This window comes from Ictidomys tridecemlineatus, chromosome 8, assembly GCF_052094955.1.
Source record: "Ictidomys tridecemlineatus isolate mIctTri1 chromosome 8, mIctTri1.hap1, whole genome shotgun sequence".
NCBI lineage: Eukaryota > Metazoa > Chordata > Mammalia > Rodentia > Sciuridae > Ictidomys > Ictidomys tridecemlineatus.
The window spans coordinates 111,715,465-111,741,787 of NC_135484.1; the positions used below are offsets into that span (position 1 = coordinate 111,715,465).

Consider the following 26,323-nt stretch of genomic DNA (forward strand, 5'->3'; position numbering starts at 1 on the left):
TGATACAATATTGAAAAATTTATCAATATAATCCACCATGTTAACAGAATAAGGACCAAAACCCAACTGATGCAGGAAAATACTTACATAAAATTTAGCATTCATTCATAATAAAAACTCTCAGCAAACTAGAAACACCCATCTGTTAAAAACTATAATTGACATCATAATTACTGTTCAATGACAATGCCATTTTTTCCTCTAAGATTGGCAAAAGACAAGCTTGTCAACTCTCACCACTCCTATTAACACAGCTTTCAAAGTCTTAGTGCAATTATGCAAAATATATAAAAGGCCTAGAGTTTGAAAGTAAGAAGTAGAGCTATCTCTATTCATATACAACACATTTGTCCACTTAAATAATTCCAATATTCTACAAAAAACAGTTTAGCAAGCTCATAGAATACAAGGTTTGCCCCCCAAAATTAGCCATGTTTCTGTATACTAATAATGAACAATTAGTGACTGTGTTAGTTTTGTGTCACTATGATAAAATACCTGAGATAAACAACTTAAAAGGAGAAAAGATTTATTTTGACTCAAAGTTTTCAGTCCATGGTTGATTCCACTGCTTTTGGACCTTTTGCAAGGCAGAACATCAGGGCAGGGAACACATGGTGGAGCAAAGTATCACCTCATGATGACAAGGTAGCAGAGAGAAAGGAAAGAGCCAAGGCCCCAATATACCTTACAAGGTCATGCCTCCAATGACCTACTTCCTCCTCTTCCTAATAAGGCACCACCTCCTAAGTTTCTGATGCCTCCTAATAGTGCTGTCAGCTGAGGACCAAGCCTCCAACACATGAGCTTCTGGGAGACACGTATGATCTAAACCCTAGGAGTAACCAAAATTAAATATTTATTACTTTTTACTTTTAAGTATATCGTGTTATATTTAATATATAATATGTAGTTATATATGTCTACATTAGTTAAGTATTAATATATAACTTACAGTAGTTCCAAAAAATAGAGCAGAAGAAATACTTAGATCTAAAACTAGCAAAATGTGAAAGATCCCTATTCTGAAAATTACCAAACTCTAATGAAAGAAAAAAATTTTTAAAGACCTAAATAAATAGAGAGATACTCTGTTCATGGACTGGAAAACTCAATAAGGGAAAGATATCAGATCTCTCTAAATTGATCATTAGATTCAACACAATTCTAATCCAAATCCCAGCAGAAATCTTGTAGCTATAAAAAAGGTAATTTTAAAATTTATCTAGAAAGACAATGGAATTAAACTAACCAGAACAAGTTTATAAGGGAAGAAGAAAGCTGGAGGAACCCTACTACCCGATTTTACTGTGGGCTGCTGTAATCAAGACAGTGCTGACACTGTCAAAAGTAGAGACACGTAGATCAATGAAACAGAACAGAATCCACAAATGGACCTACACTTTAAGTCTCATTGATTTTCAAGAAAATGCCAAAGCAAGGAGAAAAAAAATAATCTCTTCAGCAAGTGACGTTGAGACGATTGGACATCCATATACAAGTGAATGAATAAATTAAAACCTCAACCTAACCTCAAAGTACGTACAAAAATCAAGTCAAAATAGGTTATAGCTCCAAATGGAAAATGTTAAACTGTAAAATTTAGAGGAAAGCATACGAGAAGCTCTTCATGACCAGCTAGGCAACAAACTCTTAGATATCAGACCAAAAGCATAATCCGTAAAATTTAAAAAGTGCCAAACTATATTTATCAAATTTTAAAACTTTTGTTGTGTAAAAGGGACTGTTGAGAGAATAAAAAGACAAGCAATAGACTGGAAGAAAATATTTTCAAAAGCCATATCTGTAAAAGGACTTGGATGCAGAATATAAAAAAGAAATAAACTCTCAAATTTCAATACTTAGAAAACAAACAGCACCAGGTGTAGTGGTGCAAACCTGTATTCTCAGTGGCTCACACAACTGAGACCGGAGGATCGAGAGTTCAAAGCCAGCCTCAGCAAGGCGAGGCGCTAAGCAACTCAGTGAGACCCAGTCTCTAAATAGAATATAAAATAGGACTGGGGATGTGGCTCAGTGGTCAAGGGCCCCTGAGTTCAATCCCCAGTACCCCCAAAAATAAAAAGAAAACAAACAGCTCATTTATTTTTAAAAGGTTGGGGGGAGGCCAAAGACACAGACACTTTACCAAAAGAGGATATGGAGTGGCAAAAGAGCACAAGCAAAAATGTTCAACATCGTTTGTCACAAGAGGAAATAAATTAAAGCAATTCTGAGATACCACGGACGCTTTGATTTTCTTTTTATTATTATTTTGAATGGACAATGCCAAGTGCTGGCAAGTTCCGCTAACTGGAACTCTCGTGTTGCTGGTCAGATGGGACAGACGCTTTGGAGAACCATTTGTCCATTTCTCAGCTACCTACCCTAGAAAAATGAGAACTGAAGTTCACATGAAGACCAAGCCACAGATATTTGTAACGGTTCTCTTCATAATCACCAAATATTCAAAGCAATCCAAATGTCCTCTTTCAGCGAGTAAGTGGGTAACTGGTACGTACAATAAAATACGACTCAACAAGGAAAAGAACAAAAGCTGAAAGATACAACAACATGGTGATCTCCCAGGCATTGTGCCCAGTGAGAGCCAGTCTCACAAAGCCCTCTGCAACCTGACCCCAGTTGTGCGACATTCTAAAACAGATGAGCTACTGTGAGGAAGAGTGGGAGGGGGAGGAGGGAGTGGCCCCGACAGGACAGGATGGAGTTGGGGTGACTCGCGCTGTTGGGAATCTTGGTGGTACCGTGGTTGTGCAGATCTTTGTGTTGAAACTCACAGAAGGGGCTGGGGTGTAGCTCGGTGGTGGAGCACTCACCCAGCATCATGAGGCCCTGGCTTCCACCCCCACCTCTGCAGGGAAAAAACAAAACCCCGTAAGCCCACCACCAAGGAGAGAAGACTAAACCATACGCCAGGGAGGGAAGGCTACACCATACGCCTCAGCTGCAATTTTGAAATGGATCTTATGGAAAGGACAGAATTTTCTTTTAATTTCTCTAGAAAGTGTGCCTCAGGCAATGGTGTGTGGCTTAGAAGTATGGAGGGGGGTGGGGGTGGTTCCTCACCCCAAACACAGTAGGAGCTTTAACCACAGTTTTTCCTCAGTGTAGGCAGAGCAAGTAGGAAGTGGAGGGCTTCTGTGGTCAGACTGTGGGCAGAAACTCCAGGCTTAGATTTCTTCATTCAGCAATTACTGTGCACCCATTAAGATGGAGGCCTAGTGGGGAGCACAGATTGGAAGGAGAGACCCCCAGCCTCCGGGTACTCACAAGCTGGTCAAGAACAGAGGACAGAGAAGGCCCCGGATTGTGCCTGCAGCTACTGTGAAAAGCCCCCTGGTAATCCAGAGGGCAGGGGCTTCTCAGGCAGGCCTTCTAGACGGGGTGATGGGTCACCACAAGTAAGTGTCCTTGTAAAAGGCTCAGGGTCAGTTTATCAGAAATAATCGTCTGTGGTACAATTTCCCCTTTTACGACCAACCCAGTAGTATCTGTGACTTTCGTAAAAGTGCCTCATGATTTTCTGATCTTGGTTCCACTTAAAAGAAGTTGGATTACTTTTTAATCTCTCTTCACGTAACAGTGTTTCATCCTACACCAAGGACCCTCTCCCTGGCTTCCTACATTGCCGCAAAGTTGTGCCAGACACAGAACAGAGTGTGACACAGGCCAAGGGCCCAGCCTGAGGAAGGCAGCCCCCCATGCCCCAAGGTGGTGTCCATCTCTGCAGGTTGGTGGAAGGGAAGCTGGGTACCCTGGCCACACATCGTCACTGTGCCAAGTCAAAGCTGAGCTCCATGAGGAAGACCCATTCCAAGGTGTCCCTCCAAAAGGGAAACTGAGGCAGCTAGAGAGAGTGTAGCTCACCTCAGCCTGCAGACGGTGAGCCACGGTCTAGGGGATCTGGTTTCTATTATGTTCAATGCAAAATTAGGGGCTGCTAAACCACCCCCATCTGCCAACCCCAAAAGCAAACCAGACCCCCAAAACACCAGCCAGGCCTGTAAGAAATCAGGCAAGAGACTGGCTAGAAAGTTTAATTTCCTCTGCTTCTCTCATTTTTGGCTTTGGTGCCAAAGAATTAGCTCTGTTTATAAGAGGCTATATTAACTGTGGGCAGTAGTAATATTTTTCAGACAAGGAGGATGAAGAACAAGACATATAGGACGGGGCAGAAGCTCCCAGAGCCCCACCCACACCCCTCCAGCTTATGTGTGCACAGGAGCATGACTCCATCTGCCAGCTCCTCCTCCTGCTGATCATTCCCTGGCCACCCAAGAGACGCACGTGGGGTGGGCTGGCACTGGGGAAACGCCCCACCACCCCCAGCAGGCCTCAGCCAATGACTGTTGAAAAGTCATTGACCCCAACTCCTTCTTCCTTCAGCAGGAGCAACTCTTCAGTTCTGTGTCCTCCACTGCTCCCAGGGACCCTGCAGGAGGGAGCCCCCGTTGCCATGTGGTGACGGGATGGCGATGGCTCCCTTTGCTGGCTGCTTCCCCCCATGCTACTTCCCCACTTCCTCCTGGGTGTTTCCAGGGAGCATTTCCCAAACTACTTGCCTCTGCTTCAGAGAGAAGCCACATCAGGATAGGGGGTAACCTGATGGCACCCCGGGTGATAACCTGGGTGTGCAGGGAAGACACTAGGAGCGAGATGATGCTGAGCTGAGAGAATCAAAGTGAGTTGAAGACCTGCAGGAACAGTTGGGCCCCTTTGACAGCTTTCTAGAAGTCTCTGTCCTTATTGATAATGTCACACCATTAGGAATTAGGGGTGTTCAGCTTGCCATCTAGCTCCTTGGCTCTATTCTTGCTGTATGTGCAAGATCTGGGCTCACCCATCCTTTGCACCCCCTGTATTTGCATAGTTGGTGACTTCCTAAAAGCCAGGTTAAAAAAAAACACCAGTTTCACTAAACACCCCCACATTATTAAAATAACAACCCACAAAGGCTGGTTGACATTAGTCTGCTGACATGTAATCAATCCACGGAAAACAGATTCCTGCAATTTCTGTGGTACAGAAAACCATGACGTCAAGCATATTGTGTCAAGCAGATAACATCTCAGGGCCCAAAGCAAAGACCTCATGAGAAACTGCATGTCACACCTATTCGCTCCTCACCGATACCCTTGACTGTGAAGAGAAGAGATTACAAACATCCATTGCCGTGAAGGAGTCGGACCTGTTTCCAGTGACAGATCAGAATCCTCTTCCAGAGCTGGAGGGGCTCCTGAGCTCCCCCCGCAGCCCTCTCCCCTCTCCTGCCACGTGCCCACTACTCCTGCAAAGCGAGAGCTATTTCAAGTTGAGGCCCTTTGGGAGAGAGAACAATCCTCAGATTCCTCTATTAATTCCTTGGCCACTTCTCTGGCCTCCTGATGCTGACCAAATCTAGATCAGGTGTGTTTGTTTTGGACCCCACGAGCCCTGGCCAGCGTGGCCAGTACAGAACCGTCTGCAAAATATTAGCTTTTGATATTTTAAAGAAGGGCGAGAAAGAACACATTTAACCAGATTTCATTTCTTCAGCAGTTTGTGAGTTAGGGTTGGCAGGAGTTAGGAACGTAACCGTCCGGCCTGTGTTTGAAAGAATGCCGGCCCGTCCCAGTTTGCATGGCCCTCTCGCCTCTCGCCAGCCCTTAGAAGCCACCCCATTCTTGTTCCTGGAGGGGTGACAGCATTAAGGAAAACTTCTCCCAATGAGTCCCACATGTCCCAGGGCTCACCAGCCTGGGACAGCCAAAGAGAGCTGTCCGTCCTTTTTATTCCCAAATTATTATGGCCTGTCTCTTCTGGCTTTCCTCCTAGAAATCAGCCCACCTCTCAGGACACATGCCTGGGCTGCTCCTGAGCGGTCTCCACGTAGGGCCCCTGGAGTGCTCTGGCTTGTGCCTGGAGCCCACCTCTCTGGCTTTCTCGTCCTCCTCCAGGCTGCGGGGGTTGCCATCTTCTGGGCACACTGACCTCTGGTGGCACCATTACTGCTGGCCACCGCCAGAACTCAAGGACCCCGTGGGCCTGGCCACCACATCTGACTAGGCCAGGCTGACTTCCCAGAGGCCCGGGGTCCATGGGATGCTTCTGGGAGAGTGACGGACAGCTCCTTCTGGAAATGGGGCTCAGGGGGGCTTTGGCACAGTGACTCCCGGCCTCCTTGTTGGAGGCCCCCAGATCCCCTCAGCTGGGCGCACAAGCTGGAACCTGCTTTGGACTTGGAACCAGCTGCCTGTTTACATAGTCACCCTTCATGGACCTGTCTAGACTCACAGCCCTGACAAGACCACAGCAGTCTGTCCCCAAAGCGATGGGCTCGTCCCTTTTCAATGATACAAGCTTGTCGCCAGTCATTGGGGGGCTGCCCCCACCGAACAGCGGCTTGTCCATCTTTCCTCAAAAGCACTGTTGGTTAGTGGGGGTGCCGTTGGTCTGCTGAGACAGGCAGTTCTTGTTTACGCTGGACCAGGCCCCGCTCACTAAATCCTAACAGCATCTTACCCCCATTTCTGTGACCACCACTAAGTACCTGGAAGAGAACCTTCATCCAAGTGCAAGGTGGAGACAGGATTAGGCATGGATGTCCATCCCACCATGGTCCACCTTCTGTTCCCAGTTTGGTAGAGCAGATATTCTGATGAGAACACACACCACACCATCTGGGTTAGTCAGGATTCTCCAGAAAAACAGCGCCAATAGGATATGCATATATAAGGAGAGATTAACTTAAGGAATTGGTTCATGAGACTGTAGAGGCTAGCAAATTCAAATTCTGCAGAGCAGGCCTGCAGACTAGACACTCGGGGGAGGAGTTAACATTGCAAGTCAAAGCAAAGACAGGCTGGAGGCAGAATTTCTTCTTCCTCTGAGGAACTCAAGTCTTTTTCCTCACAAGGACTTCAACTGATTGGATGAGGCCCACCCACATTAGGGAGGGTAATTACATTTACTCAAAGTCTTCTGATTTAAATGGTAATCACATCCAAAAAGCAGCATATAGACAAGCATTTCCCAAACATCTAGGCACAAATGGTCTGGTCAGGTTGGCACATAAAATTAGCTATTACAACATCTGAGCACAAACACTGCTTTTTAAGGGACAAATATATCTACAGTTGTGTGGACACGTAGTTCTGTTGAAGAAACACCCAGTCTGTTTTTCTAAACACAGAACACCGAACAAAACACCCGAGTCTTACATCATAGCACGTATTTTGGGTCATTTCGTTTTTAGAGCATCTCCAGAAATAACTGGATCTTTACATGTACAAACCACAAATGGTCCATCAAAATGATTAGATTATCTCCAGCCGAGCTGGTTTTGCTTCCAAGATAATATCCAGACTCTTCTGTAGAAGGCAGAAGCTGCTTCTAACTCTGGAAATGCTAATCTTCCCAAGTTCAAAGAATGTAGAGGTCTGGTCCCACTGGTCAGGCCGCAGGAGCAGGTGACCACCAGTGTACTCCACAAGCTGAAAACAAGCCAGTCTCCACTGCTGTGAGGATTATAAACAAGAGCCGTGTGTGCCCCAGGGTGCCCCGAGACAGCCAGCTGCCACATCTAATGGGCAGGTGGAGTTGTCCACCCATCCCCAGGGAGCCAACATCCCTTTGACAGGTAAAGCTATAATCAAGGATTAAGCCTTTATATAAAAGACAAGATTAAGTTTGCAAATAAACCTAGGGGAGTCCTTACCAAAATATGTATATTCACCAAAACAAGATGCTAAAGCCAGTACAGTCACGAACTCCAGTAACAAGACCAGATGCAGCCCGGTGGTCAAGCCCCGGGTGTGATCCCCACCACCACAAAAATAAAAACATGGACTAACAGTGAATTCACCAACTTGTCACAACTTCCACTTGTATTGCTTCTGGGACATGGAAAAATTTTCAGGATCTTTCGCCCCTGAGTTTTCAGCACAGAGCTTGTAAGTTATTGCCGTCTTTATGGACCATGGCAGCTCCTTCTCCAGGCCTGTCTTTCTCTCTCCTGGGTGCCACTGCCTTCCTGATGTTGTCCCTTGGAGTTATTGACTCCCCAGAGATGAGCCCCCACCCTGGGGCATCAGCTCTGCTTACACACGCTCCTGTTCCCGGCCCCTTTGATGGATGAGGAGGGGCGGTTCTCAGACAGGGTGTGCCCTGCTCAGCTCCCCTCCTCTCTCCCAAAGCATCCCCGCTAGAGCCTCCTGCTGGGCCGCCCATCTGCTTTGCCTCTCCTGGCTGGCTCTAATGTCCAGTTTCCTTTTTCTCCACACATCCCCCAAATGCTGAGACCCACTGGGGCTGGAATCTGGATGAGACAGGGCTCTGCATACTGGAAATCCAGGTAGGCAGAAGTCAAGTTCAGGGAGGGAAAACGATGTTCTTCCTGAATTTGTCACTCCTGAAAAGTACCCTCTGCAAAATGGTGGGCACATTCATCTCTACCTCTCCCCTCTTTGAAAATGTTTAGCCACAAGGGAAACAGAAGGAGGTCTAGTATTATTTTCGGGAAGAAGAGAAGGAAAGAAAATAACAGGATGAGGATAAGAATCATCCCAGGCTCTGACAACAGAACCATTACCACCAGCATTTCTAGCAAGCTTATTAAAAAGCCATTTACTTCCAATTACAGAAATCAATCATATTGGACTATAAAAGAATATGAAAGACCCCATTACTAATGGAAGTCCTGGTGAATCTGAGGGTAACTGGCAGAAAGTTAGTAAACATAAACTCAGCTTGTTCAAGGTTGTTGTGGAGTCTGTGACTGCCGGAGGGCCTCAGCTGTTGTGTGCAGCCCTGGTTTGGACTGTGGCAAGGACACATGACTGTCCCTCCCCACGGGAGAGAGAGGGACCATAGGGAGGTCTACTGGGCCACGGTGACTTGTGAATTTATGCCTGAGAGTCAAGGGATATGCAGGTGCTGAGCCATATTTCAAGGTAATCAAGGCCTTAGGAACAATTGCAGTGGATTTCTTCAGTCCTCAATGAAGAAATGACAGTGCCACCTGTCATCCGAGCCACACCACTTATAATGAGTACCCCTCTTACTACCACTACTGCTACCCGCTTATTCTGCATCTGTGTGCCAGGCACTGTGCTGGGTGGTGTAAATACTTTTTTTTTTTTTAGTACTGGGATTGAACCCAGGGGCATTTAACCACTGAGCCCCATCCCCAGCCATTTTTAATATTTTTTTTAGAGACAGGGTCTCACTGAGTGCTTAGTGCCTCACTGTTGCTGAGGCTGGCTTTGAACTCCGTATCCTCCTGTCTCAGCCTCCCGAGCCACCAGGATTACAGGCGTGCACCACCACACCTGGCTGCTGTAGGTACATTTTATCTAATTCCTCCAGCAACAGGCAAGGTTGATGCTGTCACTCTGTTCTAATGAAGAAACAGGCTTGAAGTAATTAAGCAGCCCAAGGTCACAGGTAGTAAGTGACTATGACCAATGCTAATCCACCTGTGCCCAAAGCCCATGTCCTTTCCACTGCTCTAGGCTCCAGATTCCCTGTGCACTTACCCTGCCACCTTCTCACCCCTCCTGAAGACTCTTCAGCACCATTCAGCTCTCTCTGAGGGTCAGTCACCCTTCTCTGGCTTCTCTGCACCACCATGATTTCCCAGCATTCCTGCTAGCTCCTGTCTTTGGGACCAACCCCCTTTGGTTCCCTTGAGTGGTTTTGCTGAGTGGCACTAATAAATCCCAACCAAATTCCTCAACCCCACAGTAGTGTCTGCAGAGACAGAGCACAGGGACCTTCACAGATTAGACCGAGGACCTGGCCCATTATACCAAAAAGAAGCAGTGTGTACATGCAGCACATGAAAAACTCGCTTTTGAACCTGAAAAGTTGAATTCATTTCCATTCAATTTCATCTTGTCTTTCTGAACTTTCTCATTGACATGTTTCTCCTGACCACCCGTCTGTTCACATGGAGAATAATTCTCACAGGATGAGCACCCAGTTCTGAGTAAAGCAATCATTTTGCAGGCCAACTGGAAGTTGGACCAGCACTAAGCCTTAACTGGGGCATGTTTCTTCCCAATGACTTTTTTTTTTTTGCCCTTAAGCACTAGCTGATTTAAAATTAAGTAAGTAGAATTGAGTTTCTTGGACTGAGTTTATTATTTATCATAAAGAGCAATGTAAAATTGCCTGTTTTCATGTTTTAATCCAAGTTTTTAAAACTATATTCATGGGCTGGGGATGTGGCTCAAGCGGTAGCGCGCTCGCCTGGCATGCATGCTGCCCGGGTTCAATCCTCGCCACCACATACAAAGATGTTGTGTCCGCCGAAAACTAAAAAATAAATATTAAAAATTCTCTCTCTCTCTCTCATTCTCTCTTTAAAAAAAAATTTAAAAAAAATAAAACTATATTCATTGCAAAATCAAAGATCTTAAGGCTTGGGGTTGGTTTCATGCCCCTTAAGTGAATCCTGCCCTTGACCTCTGCAGTTAGTGAGGGGCCTCTACAAACCAGCCTCCATTGCAAGTAGGGGATGTTGGGAACGGATAAATATACCTGTCCTGCCCAGGCTGGAGTAGAGGAACCCCAAATGCTTCTATGCACTCCAGAGGATATCCCCTGCACGGATGGAAATCAGAGGCCACTGCCACCCCGTCTCTGCCCTTCAACTCATACAACATCCCAGCAACCAGAATCTCACCTTCCAGCACAGCGAACGATTATGATCTACAGCTACTCAGCCAGGGAAGGCCTTTGAAGCCAGTTCTATCCTGCCCTTGCTAAGATAAGACCCTCCAAGCATCTAAAGTAACATCTTTTGAATGGATGCCAACGCACTCACCAGACCTGAACTCCCTGAGATGTTTCATATTTAAAAATTCATGCTGGTTGCTGAGCTAAAAACGTTCCTTCTGCTTACCTAGTTGGATCTCCGTATTTGTTTGAGCCTTTAACAAATGTGCTTATTTACTTAATTCTCTGAATATGTTTATGGAATATTATCACATGCTGGAATAGTGGTATCAATAAGCTCCTTAGCTTAATTAAGCGTAGACAATAGCCAAATGCCTAAGCCTCCGACAGAATGTGCTAATCTTGTGTGATTATTATGATTACTTGGATAGCCAAGTGAATATCCCATAGGAAAAGAAATTGGGTCGCCCCGACATGGTATAATTTGGTCATTTTTTATAAATGAGAGCATTCCTCAAAATGTGATCATCCTATCCTTTCCCGGTGATAAGAAAGGAGCTGTCTTGAAAGCCCAGACTGCTGTCTGGTGTTTTCATCCCAAGCCGAGAGCTCATCAATGACTGGGCACGTCCTCCTCCCTCTGACGGGGCTAAGCGACAAGGAGGTCATGGGAAATTCCCCTGGAAGGAGATCGCAAGTTCCAATGGTGTTTTTCCTTGAAATTATTGATAACGGTTTGGGAGAGAGCTGCTTTTTTCCTCTCCTCCCTCTCTCTAAGTATGTCATCAAATGTAAAAATTAGCCTACTGCATGAAAGAAGAATCTAGAATTCTAGAGAACTGAAATGTCATATTGGAATGAGAAGACAGAAGAATATTTATTAACCCAAGTTGGGTGTGGTGGCACACACCTGTCTTCCCAGCTACTCTGGAGGCTGAGGCAGGAGGATCACTTTAGCCCACAAGCTCAAGATCAGCCTGAGCAGTGTAGTAAGACCCTGTCTCAAAAAAAAATTAAAAATCTGTGGAGCGTTTAGACCACTTCCTGGTCTCCCCTCTGTGTTTCATCCCTGGACCTTCCTCTTGGGAGAATCAGGGAAGGACTTGTCTTTTTGACCCCAGAATGGCTGCTGCTCCCCAGAAGCCTTCCCACCTCCCACCCCCAGGCTGGCGAAGTCCCTGAGTTCTGCTGCTGTCCCACTCCCTCTCACCCTCTCCTCTCTCCCAGTCTCAGCCAGGCTTCCAGTGACTGAGAGCACCCTGACACGTGCTCTGAGGCTGAGCACTCCTCCAAGGCCCAGTCCCCTCCCTGACACCTAAGCCATGGGTCCTGCCATACAGCACGGTGACACATGCCGTCGCATGCATGACACATGCCCAGACACACCAGGCACAATCTCAGTGTGCTGTAGTGTCATCACAGTTTCCTCCTCGGGAGGGCACGGCAGAGGGTAGACAAATACACCTCTACTTACGCCACAAGTCATACCTGCCGAATAAAGTACAGTTCCCTTTTCTTATCTGGCCTGGCTTCCAGCTCTCCTACCGTCCACCCTCTGCCCCCCCTCCACTCTCAGCAGCTTCCCTCACATCCTGGTGGATACCCCCTCACGTGACCTCTGTGCACAAGAGCGTGCACACGTGCACACCCAGAATCACACACGCACCAGGTAAAGCTCTGGCCGTTGTCTGTTGGACTAAGCACAGGATTGTTCACAACCCCCACTCGTTTCTTTGCTTCCTTTCTTCTCTTTCCTGCCATCTGTTGGAGCCTGGCACCCCCTCCTGCGGCACCACCCCTGCCTTCTCCTGGTCTTCTGTTGATTTGGCTGCTGCGGTACATATTTTTACTCTTCTGGAATTAAAAAGTAAGCAGGACAATGTCTGCAGTGATTCCCAACCCATCCTTCTCCAGGCCACATCCAAGGTCGTAGCTTGTGTAACTCCCCTTGGAACATCCCATCAGTTTATTGCCACCTTGTTATTATTGCTTAGTTTCACACACACACGCTCACACACACTCACACACACTCACACACACACACTCACACACACACAGGCACGCACGCACGCTTTCTCGTGGTCAAGAGTTGAATGTATTTACTGACATGCACCTTCGCATGCCTGCTCCCCTCATGTCCCCCTCCCCTGCCTGTCTCCGCGGGGCTCCCTTCCTGCTGGCCCTACCAACCTGGTCACCTACTTCTCACCCTGCGCCAGTCACTCTGTTCATCTGACCTCGTGCAGTCCTCACACAGCAGATCTTGTACCCTCAGTGACTTGGTGGCACAGTAGGTGGTGAGGCTGACGTGCCAGCCAGGGAGCCTGGCTGCAGAGGCCGTGACTTTGCGGCTGGCTGTCCTGTGGTTGAGTCCCTCAGAGAGGAAGGGCCTGTGGGAGGTCAAGGCTCTTGGTCCCTGTGGCTGTCCTGACGGTGCCCTCGTCCATAAGTGATGGTCGACTCCAAACAAGACGCACGTTGACGGCTAGGTCCCTCCTTTGTCCCTCACGCCTGTTGATGTCACTGAGGAGTGGGCTGTCTGGTGAGTTGAACCTCTGCAGGCCCCCGGAGCTGCCGGCTGTGGTCCTGTGGTCTGCTGTGATGTATTCGGGGGTGGGCTGGCTTTTGTTTATTCTGCTCAATACTCAGCACACGTTCAACCCAAAGTTTTGTGTTTTTCTCTAATTCTGGAAAAATCTCAGGGGCTCTGTCTTCTATGGTCGTCCATTTTCTGCCACCTCCAGTCCTTTCTCAAACTCCTGTTAGACACAGTGGCATCCCATCTCTTCCCCGTGGTTTTACCTGCCCCTGCCATCTCTATCTCTTCGCTGTCTGGGCTCTGCTGGGGGTGTGTCGGGGCTGCCTCCCAGCTCACCACTTTTATCATAATCACCAGCACACAGTGTGCAAAACAATGGGATTCTTCGTGAGGTTTTCATACATGATCCAGTGTACCTCCATCCTATGCACCCTCCCTCTTACCCTTTCTTCTGAAATACATCAGGCTAGGGTTTCTTCCCTTTAACTCCTTTGTTGTTTTTGTTTATTATAATGACAATTTTTCACTTTGAAATCTGTTTCCTGCCCACCTGTTCTTCTTTCATTTCTACCTCCTGGTTGCGTGGTTTTGTATTTATTTTTAATAAGAAGTGTCTGTCATCATTAGTCTCTTTGAGGAGCCTCGACATGCCTCAAAGGCTTGGTCGTGGGAGGACCGACTGGCGCAGGCTCCTCTGTGTAGACTTGCTGAGACCCTGCAGAGGATTTCCCACAGACTTGTAGGATACGTGTTCCAGGTCATCCTAGCACCATCTGTGTGAGCGAGGCCGGCGGGGAACCACCCCGCTGTTCAGCTCCCAGGAGTGGAAGTAGAACGTGGAGGGGTATACTGTGGAGTGTATGTGGCAGTGAGAAATGGGGAGCCAAGTGACATACAGAAAATGGGTGACTGTCAAAAACATGGTACCAACCCATTGGTAAGAAACAGAATGAGATCCGTAATACAATATTACTTTCATAGATTAAAAATTACCCAGAAAGCCTCGACACAAACTGTAAGTTCACATACAAGATACAGTATACGTCAAATCTATCAGTACAGTATCCTATCAGAAGAGGAGAATGAGAACAGGGCACAGGACGTGAGGCTGGGGGATAAAAATAAATACACACACAAACACATGCATACAATATACATGTGTGCTCAGATATGTGTGTGCATGTATGTACATAGATATACACATACCACACATGCTCATGTATCTATACACAGGTGTGTCGTGTGTCTGTGTGTGCACATGCATGCCTATGTGGTGTGCATTTTGTAGATACAGATGCATGCATATACAAGTTTTATACAAACTGATTAGGAAGGTGTACCCTGAGCTGAAGAGTAAGATTAACTCAGCCTTCGGTGTTTCAACATCAATAAATGTCTTTATCTACCTATCCAGAAAATGACATCCATTTGTAACTCATTCACATTCCAAACACTGACTTTACTATCTTTTTTTTTAGCATTATCTTTTATTCCTATATTTTGTCATTTTGGAGAGCAGGCCCATTTGTACTGAAACCCGTCTTATTTATTTCTCTTCCTTTCTTTCTCTCTGCTCTCAGTCCTCGCCGCCTGACAGACCCTCTAGGCCCCTGATCTAGAACCAGCTCTAACAGTTCCTACTCCAGGGCAGTCCTGGGGATGTGGCAGGTCTGGTCAGGGACTGTGCAAGCAGCTTGGCTTAGCAACCAAGAGGGGCTGGGTCTGTGCCCTTGGGCCGCCTTGGGCAGGCTGTGCGATGGGAACCAGAGCCCAAGGAGCGTCTGGAGCTCCTTCTTGCCTCGGCCCCTTCACCCTAGGTTGGAGGGGGAGTCCCGGGCCCCCAGCCCAGCAGCGCCTGGCTCTCACCCGGTTTTGCACGGTGCACTCTGGGTCACCTTCCTGCTTCTGGAACCACGAAGCCCTGCGAGCTCAAGGCTTGGCTCCGCTCACTCTTCTGTGTTTCTGTCTGTTTCCAGACTCCAGAAATATGTCTTGTCATCTAAGCCAGCTATGTCCTTCTTGATACTCTCTTTTTATTTTATCCACCATAAAATAAAGTGGGAAGAGGTGGTTCCTGCCTCAACAGATTTTCAAATTAGACCAACACGTTTGAATAAAGCCTGATGGAATATATATTAGCAAGGAGGAGGTGAATTGTCTGGTTTTAAGCCTTCAAAGGATTTATACTCCTGTTAGTTGGAAATCCATCTAAGGATTACACACTTAATTTATTCCAGGCCCATTATTTTTACAAACAGCCCTACAAACATCCTTTAGGGATCTAACGTTTTGGTTATCACAGATCCTCTGTGTTAGTACAAAAAAAAAAAAAAAAGACTGGCTTTTCTAAGTCATCCCTGAAATCAACACTCGGCATTCAGAACCTCTAACTGGACCTCCCATTTCAAAGAGGCCCTCAGGCAGGAGGTCTGGGTGTTCTCTGCGCACCCCAGCTCTAACTACTGACGTTGATTTTAACTTGAGCTTACTGGGATACTACAGGAGTATAGTTGAACAGAAGACGAGGTGTCACCTGGACCCAGAGTCCCCAGTAATCACCTAGGACCCCAGAATAGGAGCTCCCTGCCCCAGCTCTGCTCCCCCTTGCAGCGGTCCCTCCAGCGCCTGGCCCCAGCTAGTGCACGGCTGACCTTCTTCTGCGCCTTGTCCCAGCAGTTAGCTCTGGCTGAGCACCTTTCTCAGCACCCTGCTCTGAATCTCACCTCTGATAGCTGCCTTTCCTAAGCCACCCTTCCCTCCTGAAAACTCGCCTCTGCGGCTGCTCTCGTAGTTCAGCAACCTGAGTAATGTGGTGTCCTTTCAATCCGCCTGAAAGGGTCTCAACCTAAAACTAGCAGAGAATATTATACCAGTGCATTGTCCCTTAAAAGCAGGTATTATTGCAGTTATGTTATCATTCTCATTTTTCAAATGATTAAATGGAGGCTTTGAGATACTAAGTAGGCCACCCAATTAAGAAGTAGCGAGTTAGGATCTGAACGCAACTCTGGCTGTCTCCAAATGTGCCATTACTTTCTGATATAACCAAAAGGGCAAAGGGGTTTGCTTCATCCCAAGTCCAACTCCAAGTGATTGGTTCTATGCTGCGTTGAAGAGCCAAGCTCAGACTCAGCAGAAAAACAAACCAGTTGCTATGGTCTGGACGTGGTGTACATGTGCCTCTGAAAGTTCACGTGTTGGAAACTTGGTCTTCAACGTGGCAATGTTAGAAGGTGGGACCCACAAGGGGTGAGGCCTGTTGGGAGGGCCTTAGGTCACTGGGGGCATGCCCTTTCAGGGACTGTGGGACTCTGGCTTCCTCTTTGGTGATGTGATCTCTTCCTCCCACCATTGCCTTGAGGTGACACAGCTGAGTGGGGCCCTTACAAGAACCTGAACTGTGCTGTTTGTACTTCATCCTCCAAAACCGTGAGCTAAATAAACCTCTTGTTAAGTTAGCTTGCCTCAGGTGTTTTATTATAGTAACACAACAACCTAATACAGCAACCATGACAGGGAGCAAGGTCAGCCATAGGTCCAGAGTCTAAAAGCAAGGGCATGCAAGTCACCTATTTGCCGATCCCTGTATTGTGCTACTTTTTGTTTTTTTGGCTAGGATAGAATTTTCTCTTAATTTGTATATTCTACAGTACTTAGGACATAGTGCTTAACATATAGTAGATGAGTAATAAATGTTTATTGCTTGATAGCAACATGAGCATCCTCAACAGGCACAGCGTCACAGACATCTCAGAAGCAGCCTGCAACAGCCCTGTCAGGGGTCATAAATGGCTTGCTGTCCTCTGGCCTGGCCAAGCAGCTTTCATTTCATGAATAATCTCAAACTACTATGCATGCAAAACAAAGTGTGAAGCATTAAGGAAAATTGTTGTAACCAAAAAAAAACCAATTATCCATGTTCAAATCAGTTGTGCAGATTTTGTACAGAGTTTGTAACAGAGAACAGGCCCTGCGTGTGGCTGCTTTCAGGGCCAAATACCTCCTATGAATGGTTGCAGGCACAGAGTACCTTTCCGCCCTCACTGCCACCCACTCCAACAATTAACGGACAGAAAGGGAGAGAAGGTGTTACCAGTAGGTACTGTTTAAGTCGCTAACTACCAACATTCTCCTCTGTGCGCTTTCCTGCCCTGCCCTCCCCCTTTGGGTTTGACCCTGATTCAGGCTCCCTGCTTCCCTCCTAGACTGTCTCCTGCCTCGGGCTGGGAGTTCTGTTTCCGTTTCATCTCTTTTCCATACCTCTGGATGGGGATGTGTCCAGGAACCCAGGCCAAAACCAGCAAATTTATCACGGTGGTAATGACAGCAAGCTGCATGCTCAGTGGATTCTGCAATCCCCCTCAACCCCTGCTTTTGCCAAAACCCGTGGAGCTGCAAGATCCAGCAGATTACAGACACTGCTATCTTCACTTGATGGATGGCTCTGCTGGAAAACGCAATTAGACATCGGCCACATGGCTATTTTGGGAAGCTTGTTTGGGGAGATCTCCAAAAAATTGCCATGGGGGCAGAGGGGCAAATGCGAGTCCATTCACCAAAGCTGAGTGTGGCTGCGGGTTCAGAGCTGCGTTCAGCAACATGCGGCATCATAAAGACCCAGCTTCGGCCCCTAGGGGTGCCTCCTGATTCTAAGAATAAGTATTTAAGTTTGAGGACTTTCTAGAACTCTCAGTCCTGGTTAAAATCCCCCCTTATGTACATGACTGAGCAGGGGCTGTGGAGAACCCTCGACCCCTCATCCCAACGCAGCTTCCCCAGGGCCTGGGGGAAGGAGCTCCCCAGGAGCAAGGAAGTGGTGACTGGGGAGGTTGAACACCTACTGTGTGCAAGGCTGAGGTTGGAGGCCCACCGTTGGAGGCAGCTTTCCAGGGCAGAAGGAGCCCAGCATGTATGTTAAAGGAGCAAGTCACTCCCTGGCTGGCCGGAGGGCAGTTCCCAGGCATGGGAGTGGCCGAGGGTGAGGTGCCTGTACCAGACATCCAGGCACAAGCAGGGGTCGAGGCCTGAGCTGTGCACGTGGTGGAGAAGAGAGCAGCTCCGTGCCCCGCGCTGAACCCAGAGGTCTCTCGGGGTGTGTTGCATTTGCCGCGGTTGCATCTCCTTGCACTGGGAGTGCGCACGCGCCAGGCTTCCTGAGAGCCCAGCCACTGACCGGAGCCTCGGCCAGCACCATCCTTGTGCTCCCCCGCTGCTTCACTCCACTGACGGGGACAGTCAAGGCCACGTCGCACACAGTGCCGGGAGATCCCAGCTGTGGCTGTGGCTGGCCCAGTGTCAGGTCATTTTCATGGTGACCTCAGGCTCGCCAGTATTCTCCACCCAGCCAGGCCTCCCCTCCCCAGCTCCCCTCAAGCTCCCCTGAAGCCCCTGCGCTTCCCCACCTAGAATTAGGGACAGTCATTGCTCAGGCTTCCTCTCCTGCAGTTTCCTCCCCAGGGGGGACACATGGAAGGCAAGGGGCAGACATGCAGGGACCCAAGCCCTCCCCCATGGCGATGTGCTGAGGCAGTGGCCTCTGAGGGCCCCCCGGGGGACTGGGAAGGCTCAGCAGGGAGGAAGTGGGGTGTCGTGGGTAGCAGAGGTCTTGCCCGGCACGCACAGGCCCGGTCCCCCTCAGCACCACCACAGCCAAAGAAACCAAGAAACCAAAGCAAACGAAGCACAGAAAGCGTGGTGTCCTGAGCTGGGGGAAGGGCTGTCCCTGCCAGCGAGGGACCGTCCTTTCTGTGCTGGTGCAGAGGACTGAGCAGCCCAATAACTGAAAGTCACAGGCAAGCAGGTGACACTCGGCAGGACAGAGCCCGCCTGGACACCTTCCTCAGTGGGACGGGCTGGACCCACAGGCAGGGGAGAGGCCACCTCATTCTGCAGAGGATACTGAATCAGCTGGGAAGTTGGGAGGCGTGACCTCTGCCTTCCCTCCCATCATGCTGTCCTGGCAGTGTCCTGGCCCTTGTGAGTGACAGGTCTCCCGTGACCCCTCCTCTGTCTGCTCAGGGTCTAGCTCCTGGGTCCAGCTGCAGCCTCGGAGCTGTACCATGTACTTCACCTGAGGAAAGAAATATATCAGACAAGGGGGTCCCGGAATCCCCCGGGGCTCGTCACCCTCCGTGGGGGCCGTGTGACGCAGACAGCACTGACATCCCAACACGCAGGCTGCACCCAGACACAAGCAGGCCAGGTGCTGTCGGCCACCCTCAACCTGAAATCAGGGGAGGGTGGGACGAAGGTGGCCTGGTGGCCAGCAGCCCCGCTCCTCCCCGGGGCAGGACGTCCTTCCGATGATCACCCAGCCTCTGCGCCAGCACCTTCCAGAAGCAGCTGGCTGCGGTGCCGGGAGATTTAATCCATTTGAGACAACTTAATCCATTTTGAAACAGTGCTCATTGTGAGCTCTCTGCCTTCTGTTTGAGCCCCAAAGTCTGCCTTTGTTTGATTTGACTTCTGCCCTCAGGAGGAAGACAAAATAAATCTGTTCCTTCATCCATATGACAGCATACAGTTATCCAAAGACAGCCATTACCTCTCTGCCTCCTTTCCCTCTAACCTTTCTTCTCCCTCCAAATATCTCAGGTTACCTCAAATGTTTCTCAAATGGCATAATTTCAGATCTCTCAACTATCCTAGTCACCCATCCTTCGATTCTTCTTGTGAAGGAAGCTCCCAGAACAAATACCAACTGTGATCTCAAGACTGCAGAATACAATGGAATATCACCTCCCTTGTTCAAGCCACTATAGCTTTATTGATGCAACCTAAAATTATGTGACTTTATACCTACTAATCAACTGTTAAGATTAAAAACAGTCAATTAAAACTACTCTTTTTTTAATTTGACACAGTTTCATATCACTTAAAGAATGAAGAGGATAAATTATTGAAAGACCAAATCCTGCCTCCCCCTTTATTAATAACAGACAAAAAGAACTATTTAAGAGAGTAAGGCCCTAGCAAAGGTTATGAGTTATGACAGATGACAAATGAGCCCTGTGATTGAGTCCAAGGGTGAGGAGTATATTGGTGTTGACAAGCCAGTGCCTGCCCTGGCAGCATTTCTTTCAGCACAACCCAGGACATAAATGGGGTTTGGGGCTCTCCTTGGAAGGTGTGCCTGCTTCTGTCTCCTTGCATCTGTACCTTTCATTCCCCGCTTAGCTGGCCACATGCTCCTGAGGCAGGTCTTCCTGCGGCCCACTGGAGACCCGTTAGTGACTCACTCTGTCTCTGACAGGTCACCTGAAGGAGGAGATCACCCGGCGGCACATACAGCAGGTGGCTCTAGGTGAGTACAGAGCAAAGGCCGCGGGGAGGGAGGTGGGGGTGGAGACCGAGCAGGGCCCTGCAGGGGAGGGAAGCCAGGGTTGCTGTGGGCGTGGCTCCCAGGTGCCCCTCACTCCCACCCCTGCTCTCCTCCCCCTACCTTCCAGACTCGTCTCATGCTGCGGGCCCCTCCCACCCACATCCCCTGTGTCCACCCCCTACATCCGGGTCCTTCTCTGAGCTTTCTAGAACCACTTCTAACCCCATCAATGACAATGAATAATGGAACAGTGGCCCGTCTGCAGCAACCTGATGTGCACTGTCCCCTTCCATCCTCACAAGTCCAGAAAGAGAGGTGCATTTGACAGGTGAAGGAGATTCTGCCACCCCCACCCCGGCGTCCAGTGTCCAGTGAGTTCCAGCGATTGGGACCTCAGCACACTGACGTGCAGACACTAGACCCGTAGGTCACATTCCAAGAGGCCCTTCACACCCTCTCACCAGCGAGCATCTGTAGAAAGCGCCGCCTTTTGACATGTGACCCAAGGAAGTCACCCAGGGACCGTGCAGCTCTCCAGCAGGCTGGTAGAGCAGGGGTCCTGCCCTCCCCACCTAGCCGGGGCCCAGCCTCTCGTCTCCCCTGGAGGTGGCCTGGACCCTGCAGTGACCTGCAGCTAGAGAAATCCAGCGCCCAGGGCTGACAGCAGGGAAATGGGACAGAGTCCTGAATGTATGAGTACTGGCCCCGTGGACCCTAGTAACTTGGACGCTGAGGGAGATGGGTCACTGCCTTTCAGAAGTACGAATAATGATAATGTGGAATAACAACTGACTACACCAGAGGCAGGAGCAGCAAGCCCAAGCCACACTGGTTGGTGCTCCATGCTCCCACGGCTGAGCCTGGCACTGAGGGCTCAGACGACCTGCCCCCCGGCCCGTGGCCAGGGGCCTGCACCTCAGGACTGACTCTCTGCTCAGTGCCTTGGCCAGCTGTCCTGGGCTAATAGCTGGTTGAGCTGGTCCCGGGCAGGCTCAATGACCTCTGCTGGAAGAGTTGTCAAGTGGACCCCCTGGGCTCCAAGCCCTGCCCTGCTCACCCTGGGCAGGCCCCTGGATGTGGAGTCCGCCCCTAGAGCTGCCATCGGGCCCTCAAAACTCCAGCCTGTCCTCTAGCCTTCATGACCCTGGCTTGCGAGACATCATGATGTGAAAAATGCCACTGGCTCCGGGGGCCTGGCAAGCCATTCCTGTGACTTTCAGGGCAAGAGCTATTCTGTCCTCTCTGCTCCCCAGCCCAGGCCCTCCCTGACCTGACCCGTCCAGCAGGGACAGACACTCCCAGGCCTTTGGAACACCGCAGCATGTTCTCAGTCGCAACCGCAGGCCCTTGTTCCCCGCTCATGTCCCTGGAGACTTCTCAACTGTGGCAGGTGCCAGGGTCAGCGGGGGCCCAGCTCTGCCTGAAGCCATCAGCAAACTTCAAACAGAAAGCAGCCTGGCCGGAGGTTTAATTAAGAGCTTTGGAAATGCCTATTTTTTTAAAAAGCACACTAACCCAATTAGAGAAGAGGTGTTCACATCCCCCAGCCGCCATTGTGAGACCAACAGCCGGGTCGCTGTCCAGGCTCCTGGGAGCCTGTCTGGGGCAAGTCTGGGCCGCCAGTGCGCATGCGTCCCAGGTGACTGCGAGCAGCAGGTTCCTCTGGTGGAGCGGAACCTGGACACCCCAGACTGTTTACAGGGCTTCCAGACTGACCCTGCCGCAGGCCTGGGCGACAACGACAGTAGGGACAGTACCCCTGCAGCTCCCTCACATGTGGGCTTCAGATGCAAAGGGACTGGATGCGTCGTGCCCCATCCGCTCCTTTGTCCTGCTCTCTTCTGTCCTTTTGGCTCCATTTCCTTGCCTATCTCTTCAGTTTCCCTCTCCCTCGGTTTTAAATATGCCCCTGTTATTCTCTCTCTCTCTTTCTTTTCCCCACCTGCCTGCTCCTAAGTATCCGTGTAGGTGCGGTTGGTTTGGGGGAAATAAATAAACCTGAGCAGATAAGGTTTTCCCACCTATTTTGCATAGGAACATGTCTCTGTGTAAAAGCAGATGCGCGCCCATGGAAATAGGTACAAAGGCAATGGCGAACCCCAAAGGAACAAAGACCTAGTGGTGCTGTCGGAGGCTCCATGCATCCACAAGAGGTCGCGAGGGGCAGTCAGTCATCTCATACCTTAGACCAAGATGTTAATGTTGCAGGAACTTGGGGAGGCGTTTTAAAATCAAATTCTGTATGCTTAGAATTTAATGAATTTTATTTTTAAACAAAAGTAATCTTTAAACAAAAGATTCATTAATTAATTTACAACATTTGAATTACCTGCATCCACTATAAAGTGTACTGAAGAGATTAGATGATTGTATGCTGCTGAGCACGTCTTCTCAAGTCTACATTAGTGACATCACACTGGGAGCTTGAAATCAGACATGGTGGAGAATTTACACCAAAGAAATTGGCGATAAATTGTTAAAAAACCCAGCCTTTTATGGGGGGAGGGGTACTGGGGATTGAATTCAGGATAACTTGACCACAGAGCCACGTCCCCAGCCCTATTTTGTATTTTATTTAGATACAGGGTATCACCGAGTTGCTTAGCACCTCACTTTTTCTGAGACTGGCTTTGAACTCAGCGATCCTCCTGCCTCGGCCTCTTGAGACACTGGGATTGCAGGCATGTGCTTTGGTGCCCAGCAAACCAGGCGTTTTTTGTTGTTGTTGTTGTTTTTTGAGAGCAGCTATTTAATACAACCACACCACTGGCAAACAGACAAGTACCCCTCTCGAGGCCAGTTGTATGTGCAGTGTATATGCGCGTGTGCACACACACACACACACACACACACACACACACACACACACGGTTTTATAAGGATTTCTACTCCTTTTCTGGCTGAAAGTCCAGACCATGGCTTTCTGTTTACCACCTGCCTGAGGAACATCAGGAATTATAAACATCTACCAACCCCAGTCTTTTTGAAAAGCAGTGGACAGGGCAATGAATGAAGATAGAAATAAGGCAGGAGAAGCTCCGGCCCTGTAGGCTCCCTAGGTCTGAGAGCTAGAGCTGGGGATTGAAGAGTCAGATCAGTGACCAGTTCTAAGGGCATCATCCACAAACACAAGTGACTGAGGACTTGGAGAGACTGGCTCCCACACACTCCTTCAGGAGACAATAAAACAACGGTGTTTTAGTGCAGGCATCACTGGTAAAGGACAGTCCAGAGGGCTTTGCTGAACTCCAGCGTGTGCGTGCCACTCGGTCTTCCCAGCTACCCTAAACGATAAAGGATTGTTAATAATGCAGATGCGTTCCTGAGTATTTTACCATGAGCTGGGCATGTGTATAATTTCTCTAAGTGTATTTTCTTTAATGTTCATAACATCCCCATGAGGTAGACATCATTATTATCTCCTTCACAGCTAAGGCCCAGAGGAGTTAAGCAAACCTGCCTAACTCTGCTCGGCTCAGAATACAAAGCCAAGCAGCCTGGTTCTGAGTCTCTGTCCAGCTACCACACTGCACCTGCCCTGGGCACCTTGCCCAGCATACTGGAGCCCACAGAGGGGCACAGATCCAGTGGGGCCCTCCTAGAATTTCCAACCTAACCAAAGTGAGGGGACATACACAATAAATAGATAGATAGATAGATAGATAGATAGAGAGAGAGAGAGACAGATAGATACAAGAGCTCCCTTTTCAAATTTCAGATTCAGAAACATGTACTCCTCTATTCACTATCCTCTTCCCACTAGCACAGCAAAACCAGTTTGGCCTTGACCCCTCCGTGAAGCCTTCTGTGACCCCGCCTCCCACGGCTGCTCTTCCCCTGGCCTCAAACATCTCTTAGTGCACCAGCTTGTTTTGCCATTATTTATTCCCATAGCTTTTCTGAACACTAAAATGTGAGCTTCTTAAAAACTGGGTGCAGCCGAATTCATCTTTGTATCCCCAGCAGCCAAAACGAGCAATAAATTGGTCAAATCAGTGGGCAAATGAATGCTTCCCCAGATGGCTTCCAGACTCACACATCTCGCAAAAGTACAATGAGACATTTGAACATAAAATAAAATAAGTCCATTTAAAAGAAGTAGAAGGAGTATGTGCTTTTGGACCCCACCGCTGAGCAAATTACACACACAGGCAATAAATTTGCCTCTCCCTCGTCTAGCCGCTAAGCAAGAAGTGAAGCACCCAGAGTTACAGAGCTTTCATTTTCTGACAGCAGGAAGCATACTGACTAATTTATCTGCAGAAATAGAATTTCTTCCTGGAACTAAACACAAGCCAGAATTTATCGTGTGGATCCTTGTGTAAAGGACACTGAGTGACACAGTGAACGATGTCTTCAGCTGCAGTTTTACAAAAGCTACCAAAATGTTGTTCGACCAGATGATTCTCGTATCGACCCTCGATAAAAGCTAGAGGCCTGACATTAAAGCATAACTCATGGAAACGTTTATGAGAGCAACTGAGATAATATGACCCAGGTACTCTGCTTTCTGATGGTCACACATAGCAGGAATGAAACTGGAAGAATCCAGCACCAGGAATGTGGGCTGTGGCCTTTCTCTCTTAAATCGCTCTCTGAGCAATAGTTATCAGAGACTGCATCTTGTTCAGTTCACAATCAAAACTCTAACAAATGCCTATAGTGAAGATTTTAAAGACACATCACACTCCCAAGCAGCATTTGAAATGTGTCAGGTGAGAGGGACCAGCCATCAATTTTGGAATGGACCACAAAGAATGGCCCCTGGGGCTTGTCACCAACACCTTGGACCTGGGCTGAGTCTCAGAGATGGACAAGGTTCAGAACCCCAGAGAAGAGTGTGGAGTGGTTGGGGGTTGGGGAGGTGGACTGGTGGGAGGTATCTGGTGTGGGGGTATAGGTATAATGCACATCTCTGTGTGTCATGTGCATGTAATACGTACTTGGGTGTGTGGCACATATGTGGGGGGGGGTGTTGAGGTGTTTATGTATATATGTGTTGGCATGTGTGGTGTGTATGTGGCGTGTGTGTGTGTGTCTGTGTGTGTGTGTGTGTGTGTGTGTGTGTGTGTTAGGGAAGGACCTGGGGCAGGTGAAGGGACACAGTGGAGGGAAGGCATCTCGCTGAGAGCCTGGAATCTGACATTCCACTCACAGCAGCTGAGCCACTGAACATGTGAAGGAGGAAGTCCTGGTCAAGAAGGCCATTTAGGAGAACAGAGGCCACAACACACGTGAGTCCCTCAGCGAGAGTGAGCAGTCCTGCTGCCCCAGACCTACACCACGGCCTGGACCTGCCCTCAGCCTGGGCAGGTTCTTCCCACTGGAGCGCACTTCCAGCTCACACCCAGGGGACCCTCCGTCTCCCGGGCCACCTAACTGACCTACTGGGAACTCACCGTGGGATGTGAGACTGCCCAGGAGGCCTGCACTGCTCACACTCCATCAGGGCCTGGCCCTGCCCCTTGGAGTAAGTGGCTGAACAATCATTTTGTCCTGGGGGATGCCACTGCCCTGTGGGGCTCCCAGACTTGCCAGCACAGGTAGCGGGATGGAAGGCAGCACCCTGCTCTGCTCTTGGCTCTCGACCCAGCTCCTGAAAACAGCCAACTGCAGTCCCTTCCTCTGCCTGTGGACAGTTCCACACATGGTTACAGAACTGCTAATAGGGACTAATAAAGAAAATGGCCACACATGTGAGACTGGCAGGTTCCAAAGCACCAAGGATTCCCCACCAACACTGCCTCTTAAATGCCCGTCTTTCCCCTCCCTCTCTGCCCCTC

General features: G+C 48.9%; 1 protein-coding gene across 10 annotated transcripts in view; it reads left to right on the plus strand.

Moving 5' to 3' along the window:
- Positions 1-26,323, plus strand: part of Kif6 (kinesin family member 6) — a 390,004-nt gene that overhangs the window by 326,865 nt on the left and 36,816 nt on the right. For 9 of the 10 annotated variants that reach the window (XR_013425183.1, XR_013425184.1, XR_013425185.1 and 6 more), the window contains one exon: positions 20,472-20,522. The exons of the other annotated variant lie outside the window; for it this stretch is intronic. Coding sequence is in view for 5 of the 9 variants with exons in the window: in XM_040282597.2 (XP_040138531.2) it covers positions 20,472-20,522 (51 nt within the window). In the remaining 4 variants the exon portion in view is untranslated. The remainder of the gene's footprint in view (positions 1-20,471; positions 20,523-26,323) is intronic. 10 annotated transcript variants of the gene reach the window in all.